This window comes from Elgaria multicarinata, chromosome 3, assembly GCF_023053635.1.
Source record: "Elgaria multicarinata webbii isolate HBS135686 ecotype San Diego chromosome 3, rElgMul1.1.pri, whole genome shotgun sequence".
NCBI lineage: Eukaryota > Metazoa > Chordata > Lepidosauria > Squamata > Anguidae > Elgaria > Elgaria multicarinata.
Genome location: NC_086173.1, coordinates 315041 through 339063, shown reverse-complemented (window position 1 = coordinate 339063; position 24023 = coordinate 315041). Strand labels below are relative to the sequence as shown.

The 24023-nt window shown below is 43.5% G+C and overlaps 1 protein-coding gene across 3 annotated transcripts in view; it reads left to right on the top strand.

Moving 5' to 3' along the window:
- Positions 1-18562, top strand: part of SLC22A15 (solute carrier family 22 member 15) — a 39985-nt gene extending 21423 nt beyond the window's left edge. For all 3 annotated transcript variants that reach the window (XM_063118983.1, XM_063118984.1, XM_063118986.1), the window contains 5 exons: positions 1334-1419; positions 7996-8116; positions 10246-10318; positions 15841-16029; positions 17015-18562. In XM_063118983.1, the coding sequence (XP_062975053.1) occupies positions 1334-1419; positions 7996-8116; positions 10246-10318; positions 15841-16029; positions 17015-17098 (553 nt within the window). In that variant the 3' untranslated portion in view covers positions 17099-18562. The remainder of the gene's footprint in view (positions 1-1333; positions 1420-7995; positions 8117-10245; positions 10319-15840; positions 16030-17014) is intronic.
- The last annotated feature ends 5461 nt before the right edge of the window (positions 18563-24023 follow it).

Here is a 24023-nt window from a genome sequence, read left to right as displayed (position 1 = left end):
TGTTGTGGCACCCCGACTGTGGAATGCCCTCCCCTTGGAGGCCCGATTAGCGCCAACATTGATTGCATTTTGACGCCATGTAAAAACACGGCTTTTTAACAAAGCCTTTGATGGTTAAACTCAGTGGCACATTGTTTTAACTGTTTTAACTGCATCTATTGCTTTTAAATTATATATTGTTTTAACTTGGATTATGGTTTAATTTGTTTTTAACTGTGTATATTTATTGTTTTATACTGTATGTTTTTATCTGTATGCCGCCCTGAGATCTTAGTAATATAGGGCAGGATATAAATATTTTAAATAAATAAATAATAATAAATGTGTGTATCTTGAAAAACGATGGAGATGAATGCAGTTTTGTAAATGGAGGGGGGAAATTTTAAAAAATCCCCTCAAAATCAGGGGATAATCCAGTTTAGTTCAAAATTAGCATGACTAAGGATCTATTTAGAAGCTATCATGGTGCCCAGTTGGAGATGAATACATTTTTGTAAATCGGGGAATAGTTGAGGGTTAAGTCTTTAAAAATTCCCTAAAAATCAAGGTTTGATCCGATATGGTTCAAAGTTGGCATGCATAAGGTCCTATATAGAAGCTATCATGGTCCTCAGTTCATGTGTGTATCTTGAAAAATGACGGGGATAAATGCAGTTTTGTAAATAGGGGAAAACTTTAAAAAATTCCTAAAAATCGGGATGATCTGATTTGCTTCAAAATTGGCATGACTAAGGATCTATTTAGAAGCTATCATGGTGCCCATTTTCATGTGTATATGTGCTTGGGAAAGGGTCCGAATCCATCCGAACCTCCCCGAACCACTTCAGATCAATTCAGACTTCCCCTGACCTTCAGATTTGGAATTCGGAGGTCTGAATCACCCTGATCCGCTTCGGATTCGGAATTCAGATCTGAAGCGGAAGACTCCTTTTGAGGTTTCGCTGGCGATGAACAATATTAGCTTTAAGGTTAGCAGTGGAATTTGGACCTCCCTTGACTTTGGCTCTTCCCATGCTGGGTCCTAAAATATATCAACCTACCGAGGCTAAAAGTTAGCGCTAACCTCAGCATATTGTTGTGAAATTTACCAGTACTCCCACTTTCAGACACTATCAGCCTAGAAAACTGATTAGTAAGCAGTTACTGTATGTTGCAAATGTTTTTGGCATTTTAACAGTTTTGATCGCTGCTTCTGTTCAAAAAGCAGGAAGAAGATGTCATGGGAATAAAGAATAATAGTCTTGCTGTATTGAAGACCTTGATGCAAAGAACACCTTTTTCACTTTCTCCTTGTGTTGTATTTTTATTGTTCCCTTCCCCCCCCATTCAACAGGTTTGGCCGTAAACGGACCCTTGCTGCATTTTTGTCCCTGGGAGGACTGGCCTCCCTTATTGTTATGTTTCTTCCAGAAAAGAAAGGTATTTTTATTTTAATTGTGGAGAAATCTGTGATAAGCTACTAACATTTTCTAACTAAGGCTTTATGAAAAAATATATAAGAGCACTCCATATATATAATGCTATTTACCAAAAGCTGAGAAAGATTTGGTGGGAACCCTCCCCCAGTGTCCTACTGCACATGCTCAGTCAGGTTCCCGCCCATCTCCTCAGTTCTTTTTCAACCGCCATTGCAGCAACATCATGAGGAACTTACTCGTCTTCGGACTGTGATAGTTAACAGAGATATCCTTATTCTCCATCTCTTTTTTCTCTTTTTCTCTTTTTTCATCTACAAAAAACAAAACCAATTTTTTTAGTTATCTTAACTTCACGATTTTATTGCACATCGCCATGGGGGGCATGGCCCTCTGACAACCCTTCAGAAAATGCTCAAACTGCGGGAGCAAGTTACCACCATATGATGTTCACCGTTTATGTTTATTTTGCCTTGGTGAGAGCCATGAGGTTGAGACTTCCCATTGTACCAGGCATTTTCAAAACAAACATGACGACACCGTGCAGATTGCCTTAGATCTGAATTGTGGAAAAAGGCGCTGGAGGCGGTGCCTACTAAAAGGCAAGAGAAGCCTGTGACTGTTCCGCAAGAACAACAATCAACAAGCACCTCATCGGGTCTAAGTTGTCTGGCTGGCGAGGGGAATAGACAGCCAGGAGAAGTGCCTACTATGGGCCACTCCCTGGTTGCTATGGTAGTGAAGAAGCTATTGCTATTGAAAAAAGTTCAGACATTGACTCGAAACAAACAGAAAACACACACGAATGAGCTCAGAAATATCTGATGAGCCTGTGCCAAAGATCCCCAAAGGCATCCTGAATCCGCCACCCCTGTTAGATTCACCGATATCAACAGCCATTGCTAGGTAATAACCCTACTCAAATGGCAGATGTCTTGTCGATTCAAACTGTCCATGTGGTACCTATGGAGGGACAGATATGGGACTCATCCCCACTACCGCCTGTTTTGTCTGCACCTCAGCAGTATAACTCCCCCAGGGGACTGAGGAGATCCTCTCCAGAGAGAGCTAGAATGCCCTTGCACGCTTGAGGCTGGGAGGGAGACCATCACGACTCTCCTGAGCCAGACAGGCATCACCCTTGGGATCAAGATTTTGAGCGACATCATTATACCCAGAACCGTCATCAATCGTGCTCACCGACATTTGACTGGGATCAACAGTCTGAATGGTAATTACCGCCCAGACCAGCTTACTACTGGGGTCCTTGGCACCAGCCATGCAACCCTGTCCAATATACCTACCCGTAACCACCGTCTCCTCGACATCGATGCCCCCCATCGGCATTGATCACAAGACTGGAGGAATTGTTTTTAGTACCGCAGCTGCCGTTGGTACCAACCTGTCAACCACCCGCACCATCAGTGCATCTGGTATTGACAGCTCCGCTTCCACTGACTAGCACACAGCACCGGTACAGTCGAGGCTGAGGATGACATTGGTGTCGAGAATATCTCCTCAATGCACAGAGACGGAAAAAGACACCACGACTCGCCCTGACAGCTCACCTGACTCGGCAACTGATGGCTATGAGTTTGATTTGCCTTCTTGCTCTTTAGTGGCCCCTTCTGTTTCATCTCCCAATGCCCTTGTGGCATCGCAAGACCTGATTTCCCCATCTGAGGATGTTGGTCACTTCTCAAACCAAATTCAAAGGATGGCACAATCCCTAGGTATAGAAACCTGCCATTCGACTCAAAGAATTACTGACCCAGTGTTCAATGCTGTGCACATGGAAACTACTGTGACAGTTGTGATTCCACTGTTGCCCACATTGCAACAGACTATATAGCAAGCATGGAAGTCACCTGCATCTCTAGCACCCACTTCTAAGAAACTTGAAAATATGTACAAAGTGTTGGAGAAAGATGCAGAGTTCTTATTCATCCACCCACAACCGAACTCAATAGTGATTGAATCAGCACAAGGCCATTCCCAACACACCCATGCTGCCCCTGTAGATAAGGATGGCCGTTGATTGTACTTGATGGGATGTAGACTTTATTCCTCTGCATCAAGCTACCATGGCCAGATACCAGCTCTTCCTATGGGACAAAATGAGTTCCCTAGTTGATCATCTTAATGAAGACCACAGGGAGCTAGTATGTATATTTCAGACAGAAGCAGTACATATGGCTGAAGAACAGCTTTACACCACTTGACACCAACCAGATTGTGGGGCAAAATTGATGGTAGGGGCGGTGGCCCTAAGGTGACATGTGTGGTTAAGATCCTCAGGTCTTTCAGAAGAGGCAAGGTCCCAAATTGAGGACCTCCCCTTCAATGGCATAGGTCTGTTTAATGCCAAAACAGACGAGGCAATGGGCTCAGTTCAGAAGGTTAAGACGACTGCTAAAAAGATGGGATTAGCACCTCCTCCACAACAGTATAAACAGAAAAGTGGTATCGCCAAGAAACATCCCAATATTCTCATTTTCAGGCTGGGTCTACCTTTAGACAACCACATCAACAATTTCAGCCTCAAAATAAATGACAACCACCATATAAATATTGTCCTCAACGTCGAAAGAACGACGGCAATGATAAGCGTTGGCTTTGACTTTCTGTCGCCTCAGCACACTATGACACAGTTTGGACACCGACTCCCCACTTCCTTTTCAGCATGGACTCAGATAACTTCCAACTCCTGGGTCCTCAGAATTGTAGCAACAGGAAAAGGTATAGAATTCCTGGCAACCTCTCCACTGGGAGAAATGCGAATCACACAATCCTCCCCCACAATACAAGCAGTAATTCTCGTACTTTTGCAAAAGGGAGTTATCATACAGGCACCCTGGGACCACATTCTAGAGGGCTTCTCTTCCCAGTACTTTACTGTGCCAAAAAGAGATGGGAGACATTGTCCAATCTTGGATTTCAGAAATCTCAACCTCTTCATGAGAACCAGGAAATTCCGGATGAAATCGATAGCCCTTATTCTACCTCTACTGACCCAAGGATGCATGGTTCGCATCAATCAACCTTCGAGACGCATACTTTCACATTGATATCCATGATTCCAGTCAGAAATTCCTCAGGTTTGCGAAGGGAGACCAATTTTTTGCTGAAGGTAGTGCCCTTTGGTTTGTCAACCGCACTACACGTCTTTACCAAATGAATGGCTGTGGTGTATGCATACTTGAGGCAGATGGAGATCCGATTGTACCCCTACATATATGACTGCCTGGTAGTAGGGACATCCAGGCAAAGTTTGACAAGGCAAATTGATAGCATCCAGAATTTGCTGGCCAATCTCGGTCTGTGTCTCAATGAGGAGAAATCAAATTTCATCCCATCCTGTTCGATAAAGTTCATTGGAGCCATACTATGCCAACATCGGTCGAGCATACTTACCTCGGGACAGAGCTGCAACCCTCATTATGCTAGCAGAACAGATCAGTCATCAGCAGATTGTAAAAGCGTTTACCATCCAAAAGCTGTTAGGTCTGATGGCAGCCACTACTGCTGTAGTGCCCTTCGCATGTCTAAAGATGTGTCACCTCCAACTATGGTTTTTGAAAGTGTTCAACCCAACTGTGAATGCCAGGAAAACGAGGCTTCGATTACCAACCGAGGTGGCTGCATCTTTACTATGGTGGACTCAACCAAACCACCTCCTGGTAGGGATACCATTTCATCGAGATCCCCCCATGATGTTGTTGACCACGGATGCCTCTCTGCTCAGATGGGGCACTCACTACAAGAAGCTGATGATAAAAGGTGTGTGGTCAAACAGGCAGAAACAAACTCACACCAATGTTTTAGAACTCCTCGCCGTCCAGAAAGTGCTCAAGGCGTTTGTTTCTGTGCTCAGGGACAACCATATTCAGGTGACCTCCGACAACACTGCACTGGTATTTCACCTCAACAAGCAGGGAGGAACAAGATCCATCCAACTGGTCAACTTGACAGTACAGATCTTAGAGTGGTGCATTCGACACAACATCATGATCATTGCTGTTCACATAGCAGGCAGGGACAACAAGCTGGCAGACTATCTCAGCAAAACTATCTCAACATCGCACGAGTGGCAACTGCACTCACAGGTGGTTCAAACCATCTTTATGAAATGGGAAACACTGACCAACAACCTCTTTGCAACACCGGCCAACTCAGTATGCAACCGCTTCTGCAGCAGAGCGGGTCGAGGCGGGCATTCGAGGGGGGATGCCTTCCTTCTGACTTGGTCACACGAACTTTGCTTCCTGTTTCCTCCCTTCTCTCTGGTAACAAAGGTGTTAGAGAAGATCACAATAGACAATGCCGACTGTATACTTGTGATGTCAGGGTGGCCCAGGCAGAGTTGGTTTGCTCCACTACTATACAGGTCATTGGGACACTACTGCCACCTCCCAAGGCGTCCAGACCTGCTGCATCGACAGGAGGGACACATTTACCACCCCGAACTCGACATGTTGCGCTTGACAGCCTAGAGATTGTTTCAACAGAAACCAATCGTCAGATAACCTCTAAAATACAGAAAGTCCTTGATGTGGCATTAAAACCATCCACACTTTATTCATATTTAAGGAAATGGTTGAAGTTCAAGGATTTTGCATTGTCTAACCAGTTTGAACCAGACTCCTGGTCAATTCAGCAAGTTTTATCATTTTTGTTAATGCTGGGAGACAATGGTCTGCAGTTCTCTTCATTGAAAGTTTATCTAGCTGCCATATCGGCATATCATAATCCCTTAGATGGGTATTCTGTATTTTCTCACCCACTAACCCGACGATTCCTAAAGGGTCTACGTAATTTGAAGCCGCCTGCCAGACCACCCGTTCCATCATGGAGTCTGTCTGTGGTGCTGCATGCCCTAACCTCCAAGCTGTTTGAGCCTATGGCTATGTCGGACTTGAACTTACTAACTTGGAAAGTGGCCTTTCTTGTATCCATAACATCAGCAAGATGAGCTAGTGAGCTTGCAGCACTGTGGATTGATGAGCCCTTTCTGGCGTTTCATCGTGATAAGGTGGTGCTGCACCTAGATACTCAGTTTTTGCTGAAGGTAGTGCCAGAGTTTCACGTGAAACAAGATCTGATCCTACCAACTTTTTTCCCATCTCCTTCGACAACTATAGAGTCCGCTTTTCACATGTTGGACGTCAGGCGTGCGCTTGCCATTTACAGGGCACGCACCAAACGTTTTAGACAATCTCCCCGTTTGTTCATTTGCTATGGAGAGCATAAGAAGGGACACCCAGTGTCAACACAGAGGCTTTCTGCATGGCTCGTACAGACGATCTGTTTGGCGTACAAGTTGGCCAAGATGGACCTGCCAGACACAATTAAGGCCCATTCCACTAGGGCTGTCTCTACATTGACAGCATTTGTCCAAAGGGTCTCCTGATTGGAACTGTACCGTGCGGCAACATGGTGTACACCGACTACATTTATCAAACATTATAGACTGGATGTTCGTTCTAGAGCCGATTGCTCTTTTGGAAGAGTACTCCTTTCGGCGATTCTGCAATGAGACACCAACTTGCCACCATTAAGTCAGTTTGCTATTCTCCCATACGTGTGAGGCACAGAGACCACGAAGAAGAACAGGTTGCTTACCTGTAACTGTGGTTCTTCGAGTGGTCATCTTTGCAATCACACAACCCTCCCACCTTCCCCACTTTGGTGTCTTTTAATTCTGTACACTGATTTGGGTCTGACCCTCAGTCCTGGGGCTGCAATGGGGTCTCAAGTGAACTGAGGAGATGGACGGGAACCCTCCTGAGCGTGCGCAGTAGGATGTTGGGGGAGGGTTCCCACCAAATCTTTCTCAGCTATAGAAAGTTCCTGAATGAGACTCCACGCAGGCGCAGAACCCATACGTGTGACTTCACAGATGACCAGTCGAAGAACCACAGGTACATGTAAGCAACCTGTTCCTCATATGAAGTGCTCTCTCACAAAGAAAAAAACCACACATTCCTACACATAGAAAACAAGCACATCTGGGAGTAGGCTGGGCTTGAACCCTTTCCCCTCACAAGCCAGTTCTCCAGTGTGTGTATGTGTGGATGAGCCTTCAGTCATGTAAGTCTCCACCTGATGTCAGAAGTAGTACATCTCATGTGCAGGTTGATGACCTCCATGAAAGCTAGGCCATAAATTGGCAAGTGGAAACATTAGTGAAATGTAAACTCTTCCATATCTAGAACATCCAAAACAGTTTGATTCGGTTCAGTTGCTCAGGGGGAAGAAGCTATTGTGGCTTCTGCCCCTGTGCATGCCTGCCATTTGCATAATCACCCGTGTGGCATCATGGGTTGGTGTGTTGTCCGAACCCAGTGCAGGATATATCATACCCATCCTACAACCCATAACATGTAGTAGAGGTTGCAGGGTGGGTACGAAACTACCGCTGCAATGCCATGTGCTGAGTTTGGATGGCACACTAACCCCATCTTTTAATCAAGCTGGTGTTCTTTCTTAGAAGGAGTGGGAAAGCAAGCACCAGAATGAAGCCAAAAAGTCGCCCTTATTTGTTGTAGAGTGTTCACAAGGATTGCATTTCTTTCAACAGCTACAGGCGTATTTGCAATTGTAAACAGCCATTCATTGTCTTTGCTGGGGAAGCTGACGATTAGTTCAGCATTTAACATTGTTTATATCTACACATCAGAACTTTATCCTACAGTGATCAGGTAAGACAAGTTCTTTCTTTCTTGGTGGCTTCTGTTGTCTATATGTGACCACCTGTTCCCCTCTTCTCTTGAGTGGAAACACTAGTTTTAAATTCATAGGCCTAATTTTCAGGCTGGGTTTCAGGAAATTTCCATAGATTTACTCTCCTTGAATGGCTTGCAGATGTTCTTAGAAGGCTTCTGCGCCTGCTAAAGTACAACATTTAAACACGAAAATCCTTGCTTAGCCAAAGAAGACAATTCAAATAAGAAATGTGAAATTTTTTAAATCCACTTGAATTTTAGTTTCCTGTGTACATACAGTCTTCTCAGAGTCCACGCAGAAATGCCAAACCAGTTAGTTGTTTCATACTCATCCAAACCCAGTCAGAATGGAAATATTGGTAAGAACATAATAACTTTTTGTTATATATTCATCAACCAAAAATATCAAACATCTTGCTCTCATAGAAATAACCAGTGTGGTATAATGGATAGTGTGTTGGATTAGGGGAGGCCTGGGTTTGAAGCTCACTGGATGATCTTAGGCCAGTCTCAGCATAACTTACCTGACAGGATAGTTGTGAGGACAAAGTAAGGTAACCCTAGGCAAATAAGTACATTCTTTATTGCTGAGGATTGGTGCTTCGACTAGATACTTTCAGCAATCCCCAGATATCCTTCTGGACTTAGACGCAGGCACCTAAATGTGTTTCTTTAGTCCACAGACCTTCCCACATATTAGTATGTAATACGTTATCAGAGCAAAACAATAAAACAAGGCTAGATTAAGATATATAGGATAAATAAAACAATATATAATACAATAAATCCTAAAGAAATTAATAACTAAACATAACTTTAAAACATAAAATCATCAATCAACTTTACATTGACGCTATTCAGATGACACGCTAAGCCATGGTGATTAAACATTTTAAGTTAAAACATTATGGTTTAGTGAGTCATGCAAACCATGACTTAACATGTCATGTGAACCATTAATAACCATGATGGCTACATAACCATGGTTTAAGCACGTTCGCTGAAGCTGAATCCTGGCAAGGCAGAAACCCTGTGGGTGAGTGGTTCCCAAGCTCGGGAAATAGGTTCATTGCCTCTTCTGGATGGGGTTGCACTCACTCTGAAACATCAGGTTTGTAATTTGGGGGTACTCCTAAATCCATCATTGTTGCTCAAGGCCCAAATGGTCCCAGCAGCTCGGAGTGCCTTTTACAAGTTTTGGCTGGCTCACCAGCTATGGCCTCTTCTGGACAGGGATAGCTTGGCCACAGTGGTACAGGCACTAGAAACCTCAAGAGTGGATTACTGCAATGGGCTCTATGTAGGGCTGCCCTTAAGACTGATCCAGAAGTTGGAGCTAGTTCAGAATGCAGCAGCTCGGCTGTTGTCAGGAACTGCCTCTTTTCAGCATATAACTCCTTTGCTGAGGGAATTGCACTGGCTACCTATTGGCTACTAGTATAAAAAGCCCTTAACAACTTGGGACTAGGATACCTGAGAGAGTGCCTTCTCCCATACCAACCCGCCCAGTCACTGAGGTCATTGGAGGGCATGCTTCTGGTAGTTCCACTTGGACCTTTGGCCCAATTGGAATCCACCAGGAGAAGAGCCTTTAGTGTGGTGGCCCCTTCTCTTTGGAACTCCCTGCCCCTGGAGGTCAGGCAGGCGCCAGCACTAGGCTGCTTCTGGTGCCTCCTGAACACAACTGTATTTCAAGAAGCCTTTTTCAATTGACCAGCCACTATTTTTATCCTTTGTTTTAATTTGAACAATTTTAATTTGCTTTTTTAATCTTCTTTCTTTTTACTATTTATCCCTCTGTGAACCACTCCGGAATCTAGCGGTATATAAATATTGTAAATAAATAAAATAAATAAATAAAATAAATAAATAAAATAAAATGGAAACTAATATCATTATAAAAAAGACATTCCAAGAAAACATGTTGCACTGTTTCAGCCTGTCTCAACTGACAACGACACAATCTCAGTTGAACTGGAATTTCTACAAAACGTCCCTTCATGATGGAAGACAATTAAAACAAGCTGTGCATATTAGTTGAGGAAAAATTAGTTGAGGAAAAAATCTTCACATAAATTCAACTGCTGTGTTTTATTTCTTCACAGAAATGTCGGCATGGGAACCTGCTCTATGTTCTCACGAGTTGGCGGGATCATTGCTCCTTTTGTGCCATCTCTGGTTTGTCTCGATTTTTCTTTTCTACCCCATCTCAGCCCCACCCTAACACATGAAGATAAAGTTAAAGATTAACACAATCTTGGTTCTCTGTAAAATAAAAGCTGCTGCTAGTATGTGTGTGTGTGTGTGTGTGTGTCTGTTTAGCACTTCTCTTAGATACTGTTATTTTTCTTAATGGAGTAAAGAGTGTGGGTTGTGGGGGGGAATTGGCTCTTACTCTCTAACTTCATGTTCCCCACGGAAGGCCCTGGATACCTGACTTTGTCCAATATAGGCTTGCTTTAGGTGGTATACATAGATTGGATTTTTGCCAGCTAATACAGCTTGGAAGAGTCTTAGGCTCTCCCAGCCCATGATAGTTACAGTGAGCATGTCTGACAATAAGTGTGCATGTGTGTGAGAGAGGGTGAGAAGAGAGAACATGGGAGCTGCCAAAGCATGACAGTGAATTGGTCCTTCTGTGAACTGGCCACCTGGAGCTGGTACGATTGCTTAAAACAAATGCACATTTGAAGCTGCCTTGTATTGACTCAGGCCATTGATTCATGTTGCTAAGTATTCTCTGCCTGGCAGCAGCACTCCACAATGGTCTTTCTTGGCTCTGCTCCCTAAGAACTTCCTAACGTGTAGTCTTTTATATGCAAGAGCTATGGACGCTTCCCAATGGGGCTACTGTTTTGGCTCTTCTGCTGGCTCTCTTGGACACCTTCCTGTTAATTTCTATACAATGATGCAGCTGGAAGAGACCACAAGGCCATCCTGGTCAACCCTCTAATTGTGACTTCTCTACCCTTTAGATGTTTTGTACTACAGCCCCAGCCAGTCTGGCCAATGTTCAGGGATTGTGGTGGTTGTCGTCCAAGATATCTGGATGGCAGCAGGTTCAGGAAGGCTACTCTACTCAAAAGTCAGGGCCATCTCTTCATCAGCCACACACTGTCCAAGCCACGATTTGTCACATGCCCGCAAAATAAGCCCTCACAAGAAACAGCATCAGCTGCTTGGAGCAATTAGCCCCATGTATTAGGATTTGATCCTGCCCACTGCATTCATCATCCGTGAATACTTGGTGAACATTTTATTTCAGCTAACGGAGTTTAAATGTTGCACGGCACCTCAGGAGGGAGGCAGGGCTTTGCTCAGCATTGAAGGCAGTTTGATTACAGTTGTGAAGATAAAATGGAGAGGAGGAGGATTATGTACCTTGGGTTCCTTGGAGGAAAAAAGGTGGGATATAAATGCAATAATAAATAAATAAATAAATCAAACTACTAGAGCTATGTAACTGCTTTCAGCTACTGAAAGATGAGACTGGAAGACAGTCTGTAGAGGAAGGATTACAGGGTACCTTTTGCTGCAGTGAGCAAGAGGCAGAGGGTCAGCTGAGCAGAGGCAACAATCCCAAGGCCTACAAGAACAAGAAGAGAAGAATAGTCGTTGTGGGAGACTCCCCGCTGCATGGGATTGAAACTCAAGTATGTCGCGAAGACCCATGGACTCACCAGGTATGCTGTCTTCCTGGAGCACAGATTAGAGATGTGACTGAAGGGTTGGCCAAAGCTCACAAAGCCCACAGACACATACCCTTTTCCTCCCATCCATGTTGGAACAAATGATATTGCCAAGCGGCGCTGTGAAGAAATCACATCAGACTGAAGCTTTGGGAAGGAAACACAAGAACATTGGGGCCCAGATAGTTTTCTCATCCATCCTCCCAGTTCTTGGAAGAGGAATAAAAAAAGGAAAGAAAAATACTCTGGGTGAGTTACTGGCTACGAAGGTGGTGCCGACATGAGAGATTCGGATTCTGGGACCACGGCCTACCCTACTTGAAAGATGGACTGCTGGCAAGGGATGGGTTGCACCTCACAAGGGATGGGAAGAATGTGTTTGGCCACAGCATGAAGAACTTCATCCCGAGGGCTTTAAACTGAATCCTATGGGGGCAGGAGACGTAAACTTGGAGGCAACAATGGATAAAGGCTTATGCACCATCTGCTAGAATTATTTGAGATTGTCAACAAACATGTAGACAGGGGTGATCTGGTGGAGATTGCTTACTTGGACTTCCAAAAGGCTTTTGATTGTCCCTCCCTAAAGACTCCTGAACAAACTTTGCAGTCATGGAATAAGAGGAGAGGTCCTCTTATGGATCAGTAACTGGTTAAAGAACAAAAAGCAAAGAATAGGAATAAATGGTAAATTCTGTCGATGGAGGGGAGTAAACAGTGGGGTCCCACAAGGATCGGTATCGGGACCAATTCTTTTCAACTTGTTCATAAATGATCTGGAATTAGGAGTGAGCAGTGAAGTGGCCAGGTTTGCCAATGCGAGCAAATTATTTAAGATTGTTAAAACACAAAGGGATTGTGAAGAGCCCCAAAGGGATCTCTCCAAGCTGAGAGAGGGGGCATCCAAATGGCAGGTGCAGTTCCATGTAAGCAAGTGTAAGATGATGCATGTTGAGGGGGGGACTCAACTTCAAGTATAACCTAATGGGATCTGAGCTGGCAGTGACCGAACCAGAAAGAGATCTTGGGGTTGCAGTGGACAGCTCGATGAAAATGTCCACCCAGTGTGCGGCCACTGTAAAGAAGGCAAACTCCCTGCTAGGCATTATAAGAAAAGGAATTGAGAATAAATCTGCTGGTATCATACTGCCTTTATACAAATCTATGTACAGTTCTGGTCACCACACCTAAAAAAGGATATTATAGAGCTGGAAAAAGTGCAGAAAAGGGCAACTAAAATGGTTAAGGGGCTAGAGCATCTTTTTTGTTTTCAGGTCATCTATAAGCTTTTTGTGGAGCCACATTGGTTTCTTCTGTTGTCTTCTGTCTTTTTTCCGTTTTGGAATTGTTTGTAATTGCGCTTTTAAAATTTCCTTTAAAAAAAACTCAAAGTGGGCTGCCTACAGGCCCGAATTCTCCTCTTGGTGGCCAGTGTGTAAAAGGCCCCTTATCACATAAAACTGCTCTGCTGGACGGCTCTTTGCAGATGCAGTAGCGTCAGAAAAAATACTTTTTTTGCTGCCCATATCGTCATGTATTTGGCTCTAGCCCATGTTCGATCGGATTCACTCCAGGTTTTCCACCAACATTGCTCTAGTCACCGTCTCACTCATCTCATTGCTGCCAGCTCCCTAGAAAACCAGGGGGCTGGTGTGGCTCCACTTCGTGAGAGAGGGTACTCAGGGGCATCGTCTGATGAAATTCAATAAGCCTTTTCCAATGCAATGTTTTCTTCAAAATCTGTTCCTAAAATAGTTTTTATAACTACAAGAGGAAGAAGACAATTTATTGACATACTTGGAGAAACTCTTTATAAATATGTCAATAAATGCTCCAAGTCCTCTTATCTTGATATTACATCTTCTACTCCTGTCATCCAGTTCTTCTTATTTATCTTCCATTAATCAAACACTTAACAGGCCTAGCCAGTGAAATTTTAAGGATGTTTTAATCATGTATTCTATGTTTTTAATCAGTTTTTATGTGTTTTATATTCACTGTTGTTCCCTGCCTCGATCCAAGTGGAGAGGCGGGTAAGAAATAAATTGTTGTTGTTGTTGTTAACATGTGACACACTCACAAGTCTAATGTCTGATTCATTCTTTTCTAATCTTTCTAATATTTCTTTCTGGCTACTCTGAATACTTTCTAGTTTAGCAGATTGCTGTTTAGTTGTTTTTTAAGTCTCTTCAAGATTCATGACCCTTATTTCAATCTCTGTTAACCTTTCTACTATTTCTTTTTTTGTTTGTTTTGCCTCGGTTTTGCCTCATCTATCTTGGCTATTACTTTCTTCTGAAATGTATTGAACTGTGCTTCCAGTGTTTTTTTAAATTATTTTATTATTATGCTATTTGCCTCAGAGTTTTTTCCCCTTATAATTTCTTATAGTCACATTTCTTATATTTGTTCTACAGTTTTTAATTATTAAAAAAGGAAGAGAAGGAAAAAATGGAGAAGGTTTAGACATTCAACTCTCACAGAATTGACATCAATTTCTAGTATCAAACAGCTGTTAGAGTTATACAGAGCAATTCGTAGTTAATGCGCTGCTATCAGTGTTAAATGGTTTTCCATAATAAAGGGTCCGAAGGACAAAAAATGGCTTAATTGATTCATTCAACATCAATAGCAATGAAAGACTTCTTAGAAGACTGAGAACTGTTGGTTATTACTTCAGGGATTTGTTTACTCTAAACTCTAAATGTAATTTAATTTGTCAAGACTTTGTAAGAATGTGGTCAATATACATACAGCCATTAAGTTGGTCAATTCTGTCAAGAAACAGTTTTTTTTATAGAAGAAAAGCCTGGCTGTTCTTTCTCTGGCAACAGAATTACTTTAGCCCTTCGCCTCCTTCTGGGGGATGGGACTGCTCCAAATGCCGCATTTGGGGTGGCTTCAGGGAGTTCAAGTGTTGCTTCCTCACCTTGTGCTCCTATGTTCGCTCCCCTTTTTCAGCGTCGGCCCTTCCATAAGCTAGAGTGATGCAACTACATCACAAACTAGATTTTTTTAAAAAACAACAACAACAACACTATGTAATGGGAGCACCATTTGAATTTTCTGATTTCAGCCCCCAAATCACTTGGGTTGACTGTCCCTTCTGTATATTGCACACTTATTGCAAGTGCTGCTACAATGGCGATTTGCTGAAGCTGCCAATCCATCAGCAGCCTGAAGCCAGGGGGTTGCACGGGACAAGACTACACAGGGGACAAGTCTTGAGATTTGGAGGTAGCTCAGCTTAGTGAGCAGAGATACACCTGATGTCTGTGTTAACAGAATATGACCAGGGCCTGCTGTATACAGCAACAGACTGACTGCTAAGAAAGAGCTGGATGAAGTAGAGGGGCCTGAGTGATAAGGTGTTTCACCTAATCACTTGCAGGTGCCGAATTGTGAAGAGACCTGTTTTTTTCCTACAAGAATTTAATGGGGATCTGAGCAAGAGACTTCACTCTAAGTCACCTGGAAGTGCATTCTAGATTGCTTAAGTGGGCAACCATGTGGGATCTCAAAGTAAACATGAAGTTCTCGTCAGAGTGTTTCTTGAAGCCCCTTAGATCTAATTTGGTGATGACATAACCCACATTATACTGTGAGGCTCCACATGTACTAGAGTGGCACTGCCTCATATTTTGCACTGGACTTTTAGTGCACTTCCTCAAAAGTTAGCACACCTTGAAATTGGAGCAACTCAAACCAGACTCTCTTACTAGTTCTGAGGAAAATGCCAATTTTATGATGCTGGTAAGAGTAGGAAGGGAGTCATAATTCAGCATTTATAGGTAGCATTCTGTCAGAAGAGCTGCTCTGTTCTTTCCCATTTGCCTCTGACAAACATGGTTAGGAGACAGAGGTCTGAGACTAGCCTTTCCCCCATCTCCTGTCCCTTTCATATTCTCCCTCTCTCCTGGCAGTTTAATTCCTACTCATGTTTTTTACCTGTTCATGCATCATTGTAGAATTCCCATGATCCCATGCTACATTTTTTCTTAATTTTTACAGAAATCTTTGCAATGGTATCTGCCGTATATTGTGTTTGGAGTGGCAAGTCTGTTATCTGGCCTTCTGAGTCTATTATTGCCAGAAACCCTGAACAGCCCATTGTTGGAGACAATATCTGACTTGCAGGTTTGCTCGTATCGGAGGTTGGGCAATGAAGCCATGGCACTGCAGAAGTTAGAAGGCTCACGGGTACGTGCATTTTCTAGCCCTCTCTTGTTTTCTAACCCCCTCTTGTGGTAACAGCTATCAAGTTGAATCGGAAGGCCTGTCTGCACTAGTGTTGAATGGTGTCAACTTTGCGAGTAACCTTAGAAAGTGTTTGGTTGAAATGATGGCTAGGCAAGCATTTCCTAGTCAGTGGCAGGAAAGCTTTTTTGACACGCAGCAAGCCCCTCCCATTGATCAAGAGGCAGAGCCTATCTAATGAAACTTCACAGCGTCATGGTTCCTTTTTTCTTTAGAAACATAGCAGCCATTCTCCCTTCACTCTTCTCCCCCCACCCCAAAAAAAGAAACTTGTGTGGAGGGAAAATACCAGGGAACCCTTAGCGGTAAGACTAGACTTGTGAAGACACAATCTACTACCAGAAAGTGAGCCACCATCATGTAGAAATGCAGTTGTCTCAAGCTGGCTGCTAGTGTGAAAGCCATTCATTTGCCTTCTCGTGTTTTGTTTTGGTTTTTGCATTGTGAAAGTCAATGACTTTTTACCTATGAACTTACAGGGTCTTGTCAGGAGGGTTAACCTAACATGCCACAAATTTATGTCCCAAATACAATCCAAATCACAAATGTAAGGTTACTGTAGCTTGGCCAGATACTTTCATTTCTCATAATAGTAAAGACATTTTTGCAGCTTTTAACAAAATTTCAAAAGCAGTCCACATATGTTATTTCAGTAATCTTACTGCAGCCAACTTACTGAAGAATATCTCTGTCATCAGATTCTCATTTTCCTTTTAGTCTGACCAAGATAAGTCTTGTTATTATCACCATATTGCTGATGGAAGTCTGAAGTTGGGATATAATGGCCTGCCAAAGGCTACCTTTGTCTTCTACTTTCCACCGATAACTTGGTGAAAAGACCTGTAATGCTGAGAGTAATCGTTATCAAAATTGTATCCAAAACTTACTGAAGGATATCTCTGTCATCAGAATCTCATTTTCCTTTTAGTCTGACCAAGATAGTTCAGCTGAGAGTGGAAGTGAGGATGAAGAATTCTATGATGCTGATGAAGAGACTCAAATGATCAAGTGATGGATGAAACACTTCTGTTAAATATTATGTCCTCTTTGAATTATCCTATCAACTTTAACTGTTCAAACTCTAAAAAAAATGCAAGGAATAATGAGTGGGCAATAGAAACATACTATTGTGCCTGCTTTTAGGAGAAAAGTAGGCCGTGATTCAGAACTGTTGCAGTGGGATGACTATTTGTCACTGGTGACTGCTCTGGCAGATGGAGACTTTGTGATTCTGGGGCAAGCAAGGAATTTGCAAGCCACTAATGATGGGATGCCAGTTGTAAATCCTAACAGTGGATCCAGTATGTAGTCTAATCTCTTCTGCATGTGTGTTAGTTTCCCCCCCCCCCCAAAATGTGGATTTTATTTGTAAGTTGGGTGTGGCCTATTTGTTCAGCTTAGATTTTATTTTATCCTGGTGGAGCTTGACTGTGGATAGGCATAAACAATTTGACAGGAACAAATTTTGTGAAATACTGCAAGATTGAGTGACCTTTACGCTGTGAATGCAGTTCCTGCTGGTTCTGCATTGTGTGGAACGTTTGGTAAACATGGTCTAGGAAGTTTCCCCAGACTGCAATAGGTGCTGGATGCGATCTGTACTGGCAGAGTTCTGCAAGGCTAATTAATGTTGTCTAGGGACCAATCTTCCTAGAACCAATTTTTTTAATCGCTCTATATTGTGAAGGAAGTTGTTCAGAGACAGGGACTTTCTAGATGATTGATTTTTTCATCTGTTAACTCAGTCGGTGCAGGGAATCTATACATGTTTCCCCCAGCTTAGCAATTTGGTTACAGGAAAATGGCATTTTCCTGGCTGTTGCTGAAAAAGCAATATTTACTATTGCTAAGACATGCAGTTATGAGGGCTAGGCTGAGGTTGCATGAGTTTCATGGGCACCTTTTAACTAGTGACCAGCAACACGTTTTAGAGGCTAACATTTTTAAGTCTTTCTTTCCTTTTTTTAATCTAGTTCTGAGCCATGTTGCCAACACCCCCAATGCTAAAACAGAAAGATATAGTCTAAGGAAGATGTGGATGTAGCAGGCGGTAGCAAAACTGTGCTCTTGCTCATGCCAACTGAAAATATGCAACCCTATTTTTGCTGCTGCTGAGGTTTCAGTCAGTTGCTTCTAGCAGCTCCTGCAGAGGGAGGCCAGGGGGATGGAAGGAAGTTGGTACTGGAAAAGCAGAGCTACTGGAAGCTACCCATTTTAAAGGGGACAGAAGTCCAGTCAGGCTTTGAAACTGCTCTGAAGTTTCTGAAATTTCTTTGAAACTAAAGTGAAGTAAAAATGCTTGTCCAGAGATGCTAATGGAGACCTGGGCTTGTGGGGTTTTCTGCTTGGAATTCTCATGAAAGTAATCTTGTGAACTTCCCACACCTCAAGAATAAAGCTGAAGAAGCCCTTGAGAGCCTAAAATATGTCAAAATGCGTAAAACCTTTTAAAATTGGTAAATCTTGATTTATTTGAGTAGTTCGCCTTGCTTCATTTAGTACTTGAAGAAGCTGTGTTGCCACAGAATACATGTTTAAATAATAGCTTCATAGACATCACTATTTATGCCAGCACATACACTAAATGTGGGTGGCATCAGAGTGGAAGCAGAATGCCATGGCTGTCCAAAGTGAAACATCTTGGGGGCTGTCTTCACATCAGTTCAATGAGAACGGCTTCCATCTTTTCTCCACTTTATTCTGATTTTGGCTCTGATCTTATAGGGTTGCTCTGGAAAAAGTGGACCATGCCTCTCCCAAACCAGGTGTTTACATCAATCACACTGCACTCTGCTTTATTTTCTGATGATTTGGGTGGAGTCCCGGTGGCCTACATGAACATCCTCCTTGTTCTCCCACCCACCCCCTTCCCACGGCCTCCTTTCCCTGCATGGTAAGGAGAATGAAGCATCCTCAGAAAAGATCATAGCCTTCTGTCTGGAAAACTGAGTTCCACAACGACAACAACTCTGCCAGCCCATTTTCCCTCTAAAAGGTAGTGGAATGTACCCTAAAAATGCTTCCCTGCAACTGGCTAAATGTTGATATATCTGTAAATGGGTCTATCTCCACATTGACATACCTGCACTGTGATATATCCACACATCTATATCTGCTCATAGGAATCAGTGTTCCTGTGACTGGATCAAAGCTGCTCTTGTATTCTCTGCTCCAGTCACAGCAAAGTTCTTCAGGCCCTCAAACTAAGAGGTCTTGGAATAAGAGTGTAAGGAAGAAATGAGCAGGAGGGAAAGGATTTGGAGAAGCCCCCCCCCCAAAAAAAGAAGCACAGCAGAATAAGTAGCCAGAGGGAAGAGGGGGAGAAACCCAGATCATGAAACAGCAGGACCTTTGCTAGTGCAAAGTCTGGATGCAAATCAACAGTAACCAAATCTAATGGAGGGTTAAACACTGCGATGTAGGGATGGAACGATAGAATGAAATTGTTCTGATAGTGGGAGTACCTTCTTCAGAGAATTGTAATTTAGCCCCATTCTGGTGCTTTGCAATAGTGTTTTACTGCTAAATCGAAGTAATGGCCATCACTAGTTGAAATGCTGAGCTGAGATCCAGAAAATTGGAGAGGTAGAAGATAGAGATAGATAATGATGTAATGAATGCTGAAGCGACTGTATTGAGAGGCATAAACAAAGGTGAGGGAAATAAATAGATATAGCCCTGACTACTGAAATGGTGACCAAAAACAATCGCGGGGGTGGGGAGCAAAGGGAGGGAACTACCCTTTGACCTAGGTCTCCGAGATTACAGCCAGGTGAAAGATACTCCCCAGGGAACACCTATCATGTCTACTTTAATACACAGGAATATGTCGCACAGCTGCTGAACCACATGGGAACTTAGATAAAGAAAAAACACACAGTAAAAGTACTCTGCAAAACTGTTTTTTCCCCTAAGATAAGCTCCGGTACGATATCATGTGCTCAAGACAACCTCAAAATGCTTCCACTCCACAACAAAATATCATGACAGCTGGTGCTGGCAGACAGCAGACGCAGGTAAGGGGGGAGGGGGCTTACCTGGGTCTACCGCTGGCTTACGTCCAGCAGCTTCCACTCGAGGACGCTGAAGCCAGGAAGTAGGCCGCAGCCTACTTCCTGGCTTCAGCATCCTCGAGTAGAAGTCAGCGGATGCAGGTAAGTGGGGAATGGGGCGAAGGGGGCTTACTTGCTATCACCGCCACCATATTTATTCTGGCAGCTTCCGGTGCCACCAAAAATGAAAGGGAGTAGGCCGCGCTCCCTTTCATTTCTGGCGGCAGCACCGGAATCAGCCAGAAAAGGATGGCGATGGAGGCAGCAGGTAAGGAGACTGGTGGGGGGTGAAGGGCGAGGGGCGGGGCCGGCTCCAAAGCGGCCTGAAGCTTCAGAGACAATTGGCTTCAGCTTCGGACTACCTTGGCCTTTGCCGGAACTGCCTCAGATCCAGTTCAGAAGGGTCCGAAACACCCCGATCCGCTTCGGATTCAGGGTTTGGACCTGAGGTGGCACACAGCTCTATTTTTCATCATCTTGCCTCTACTCCAGCCATATCTTTCATCATCTTGTCTCTACTTCTTAAATCTATTTACCTGTGCCTTTTCCGAATCTAACAATTTTTAGGTAGTTATTCCAACTCATCAGATCTAATGTAAGAAAATAAATTTTGATTTCACTCTTGATAGTTTCTGTTGCTTCAAGAATGAAACTGTAATGAATGGGATTGTTCACACAACATGCTAACCCACACTTAGTGATTGAGTGTAGATTATTTTGAACCGAAGATTGTTGAGCTGTGGGTTAGTGTGTTGTCTGAACCCACCATGCTTTCCTCAGGATGGGTTAATGTGTTGTTTGAGTGCAGCCAGGGTAGCTTGTTAACCACCCTGAACAACCAACAACAAACCGTGGATTCTCATGATGGCTTGTTTGAGAACAATAAGTGACACTGCATGGTTAACAAGCCACTCTGGTTGCATTCAGACAAAATGATAAAGCACAGTTCAACAAACAACCCAAGGTTTAAAACAATGGTTCAAAACAACCCTCACTCAACCACTGAGTATGGGTTTGCATGTAAGGGAGAAGTGTAAGTTATTACATTTAGGGAGGAAACAACCTACCTAAGGAGGTTGTGGCTTCTCCATCTCTGGAGGTTTTAAGACCATAGAATCATAGAACAGCACAGTTGGAAGGGGCCTACAAGGCCACCGAGTCCAACCCCCTGCTCAATGCAGGAATCCACCCTAAAGCATCCCTGACAGATGCTTGTCCAGCTGCCTCTTGAAGGCCTCTAGTGTGGGAGAGAACACAACCTCCCTAGGTAACTGGTTCCATTGTCGTACTGCTCTAACAGTCAGGAAGTTTTTCCTGATGTCCAGGTGGAATCTGGCTTCCTTTAACTTGAGCCCATTATTCCATGTCCTGCACTCTGGGAGGATCGAGAAGAGATCCTGGACAGCCACCTCTCATGGATGATATAATTGTTTTTCCTGCAGATTGCAGAGGGTTGGATTAGATGATCCTTGTGGTCCCTTCCAGCTCAACAGTTCTATGATTCTACGTTGTGTGAATAGCTACAATGTTTAAGATTTCATAGGCTCTAAAGTGTTGCCAATGTGTGAATTTATTCTGTCTGTCTAAATTGAGTTGGTTGGGAAGGGCACACAAAATGGATGCAGAGACCCACTGAATGGCAATTTGTTGTAAAGACGTTCTAATGATAGCTGTGCTGCTATCTAGTATTGTGCTTATGAGTCACTCTTCATCAGGGCACTTTTAGCAGAAATGGGATAATTAATTTTTCTCATAACCACTTTATTGTCTCTGAAATTAATTGTTACTTTATGGGCAGTACTCAGCCAAAGAGATGAGTGCAGAGGTTTATGATGATGATGATGATGATGATGATGATGGTGGTGGTGGTGGTGGTGGTGTCCTCCTTTAACCAAGGATTTAAAGGCCAGTGGTGCTTCAGTTTCTGTTGCTGCAATTAACTCTTGGTCACTTATACAGTTTTACAAACAAACAGACATATATTGTTTTGTTTTGAATTGTCTTAAATGTGTAAACCGCCCAGAGAGCTTCGGCTATTGGGCGGTGTAGAAATGCAATAAAGAAAGAAAGAAAGAAAGGAAGGAAGAAAGGAAGACATATTTAACCCAAGCCTTTAAAAAGAAAGAAAGAAGGATCTGTTTGTTTCTTCCTATATAATATTGCCAGGATTCGACCATTTTTGTCTGTCTCTTCTGCCAAGACTCTCGTTCACGCACTGGTTATCTCTCGGCTGGACTACTGCAACCTTCTTCTCTCTGGCCTTCCTTCGTCTCACATCAGTCCGATGGTCTCTGTCCACCACTCTGCCGCTAAGATCATCTTCCTGGCCCGCCGCTCTGACCATGTCACTCCACTTCTGAAATCTCTTCATTGGCTTCCAATTCACTCCAGAATCCAATATAAACTTCTCCTGCTGACCCTCAAAGCTCTTCACGGTCTAGCTCCTGCCTATCTCTCCTCTCTCATCTCACACTATCGCCCCGCTCGGGCTCTCCGCTCCTCTGATGCCATGCTTCTCGCCTGCCCAAGGACCTCCACTTCCCTTACTCGGCTTCGTCCTTTTTCTTCTGCTGCCCCTTACGCCTGGAACGCTCTTCCAGAACACTTGAGAACTACAAACTCAATCACTGCTTTTAAAACTCAGCTAAAAATTTTTCTTTTCCCTATAGCCTTCAAATATTGAGTTTGTTCTGACTCTATACTGTTAGCTTCACCCTACCCGGTGCCTGTTTACACTTCCCTGTGCCTGTTTGCATTCTCCTTCCCTCTTTATTGTTTACTACAACTTATTAGATTGTAAGCCTATGCGGCAGGGTCTTGCTATTTACTGTGTTATCTGTACAGCACCATGTACATTGATGGTGCTATATAAATAAATAATAATAATAATTTGCACGGGTGTTTCCCCACCCTCCATTTGCTGGGAGGGAAAGGGTGTTGCTAAGCAACAGTAACGTCAGTGGATACAGGGCTTAGCAACCTGTATCAGCTGACATTGAAGCCATTCTAGAATTCCTGAAGGCAAAGTGGGCGTGGCCAAACGGTAGCATACCTAAACCAAGCTCTACACCGGGGATGAGTCATATTGTGATGTGGAGTTTTGTTGTTGGCAGTTATAGTTCTTCTTCGTGGTCTCTATGCATCACACATATGGGCTCTGTGCAGGCCCAGAGCCCATATGTGTGAATGCATAGATGACCACTCGAAGAACTACAGTTACAGGTAAGCAACCTGCATTTATAGTTCTTCTTCGTGGTCTCTATGCATCACACATATGGGCTCTGTGCAGGCGCAGAGCCCATATGTGTGAATGCATAGATGACCACTCGAAGAACTACAGTTACAGGTAAGCAACCTGCATTTTTTGCCCTCTGGCGCCATCTAGGGACGCCACTCCCACCTGCGTTTGAGTTACTGAGCTGTAACAGTGGGGGCCCGGGACTGCAGTTGCTTAGCAACGCTGGAATCTTCACGGAAACATACCTACATACCCAAGAGTTTTATATATATAATATAGATGAAAAAGCATGCCAAGAGATAGAATGGGCATGACTTGTTGCATGGCCTGTAAGGAGAGCAATATGGTAGTCGCTTGAAGTTCCTTGTCACAGCTCTAATCTCATGGTGAAGAGATGGTTCTCACCCCATGATGGGGTGATTATTACCAAGTTCCCCACTAAAATCTTTTGCTGGTGTGTGATGTTTGCCTAATCAGTCACAGATACTGATTAGTTTCTGTTACAATGGCCATCATTGTATAAGTTTGAAAACACACTCAAAAGCCAATGTGAAGAGGGCAATGGGGGGCAGGAAGAATGAGGCTGGTCAGGTGCACATCTGAGCCATTACAGTCCATATGTCCTGCATCCTCCACTGCATACTGCC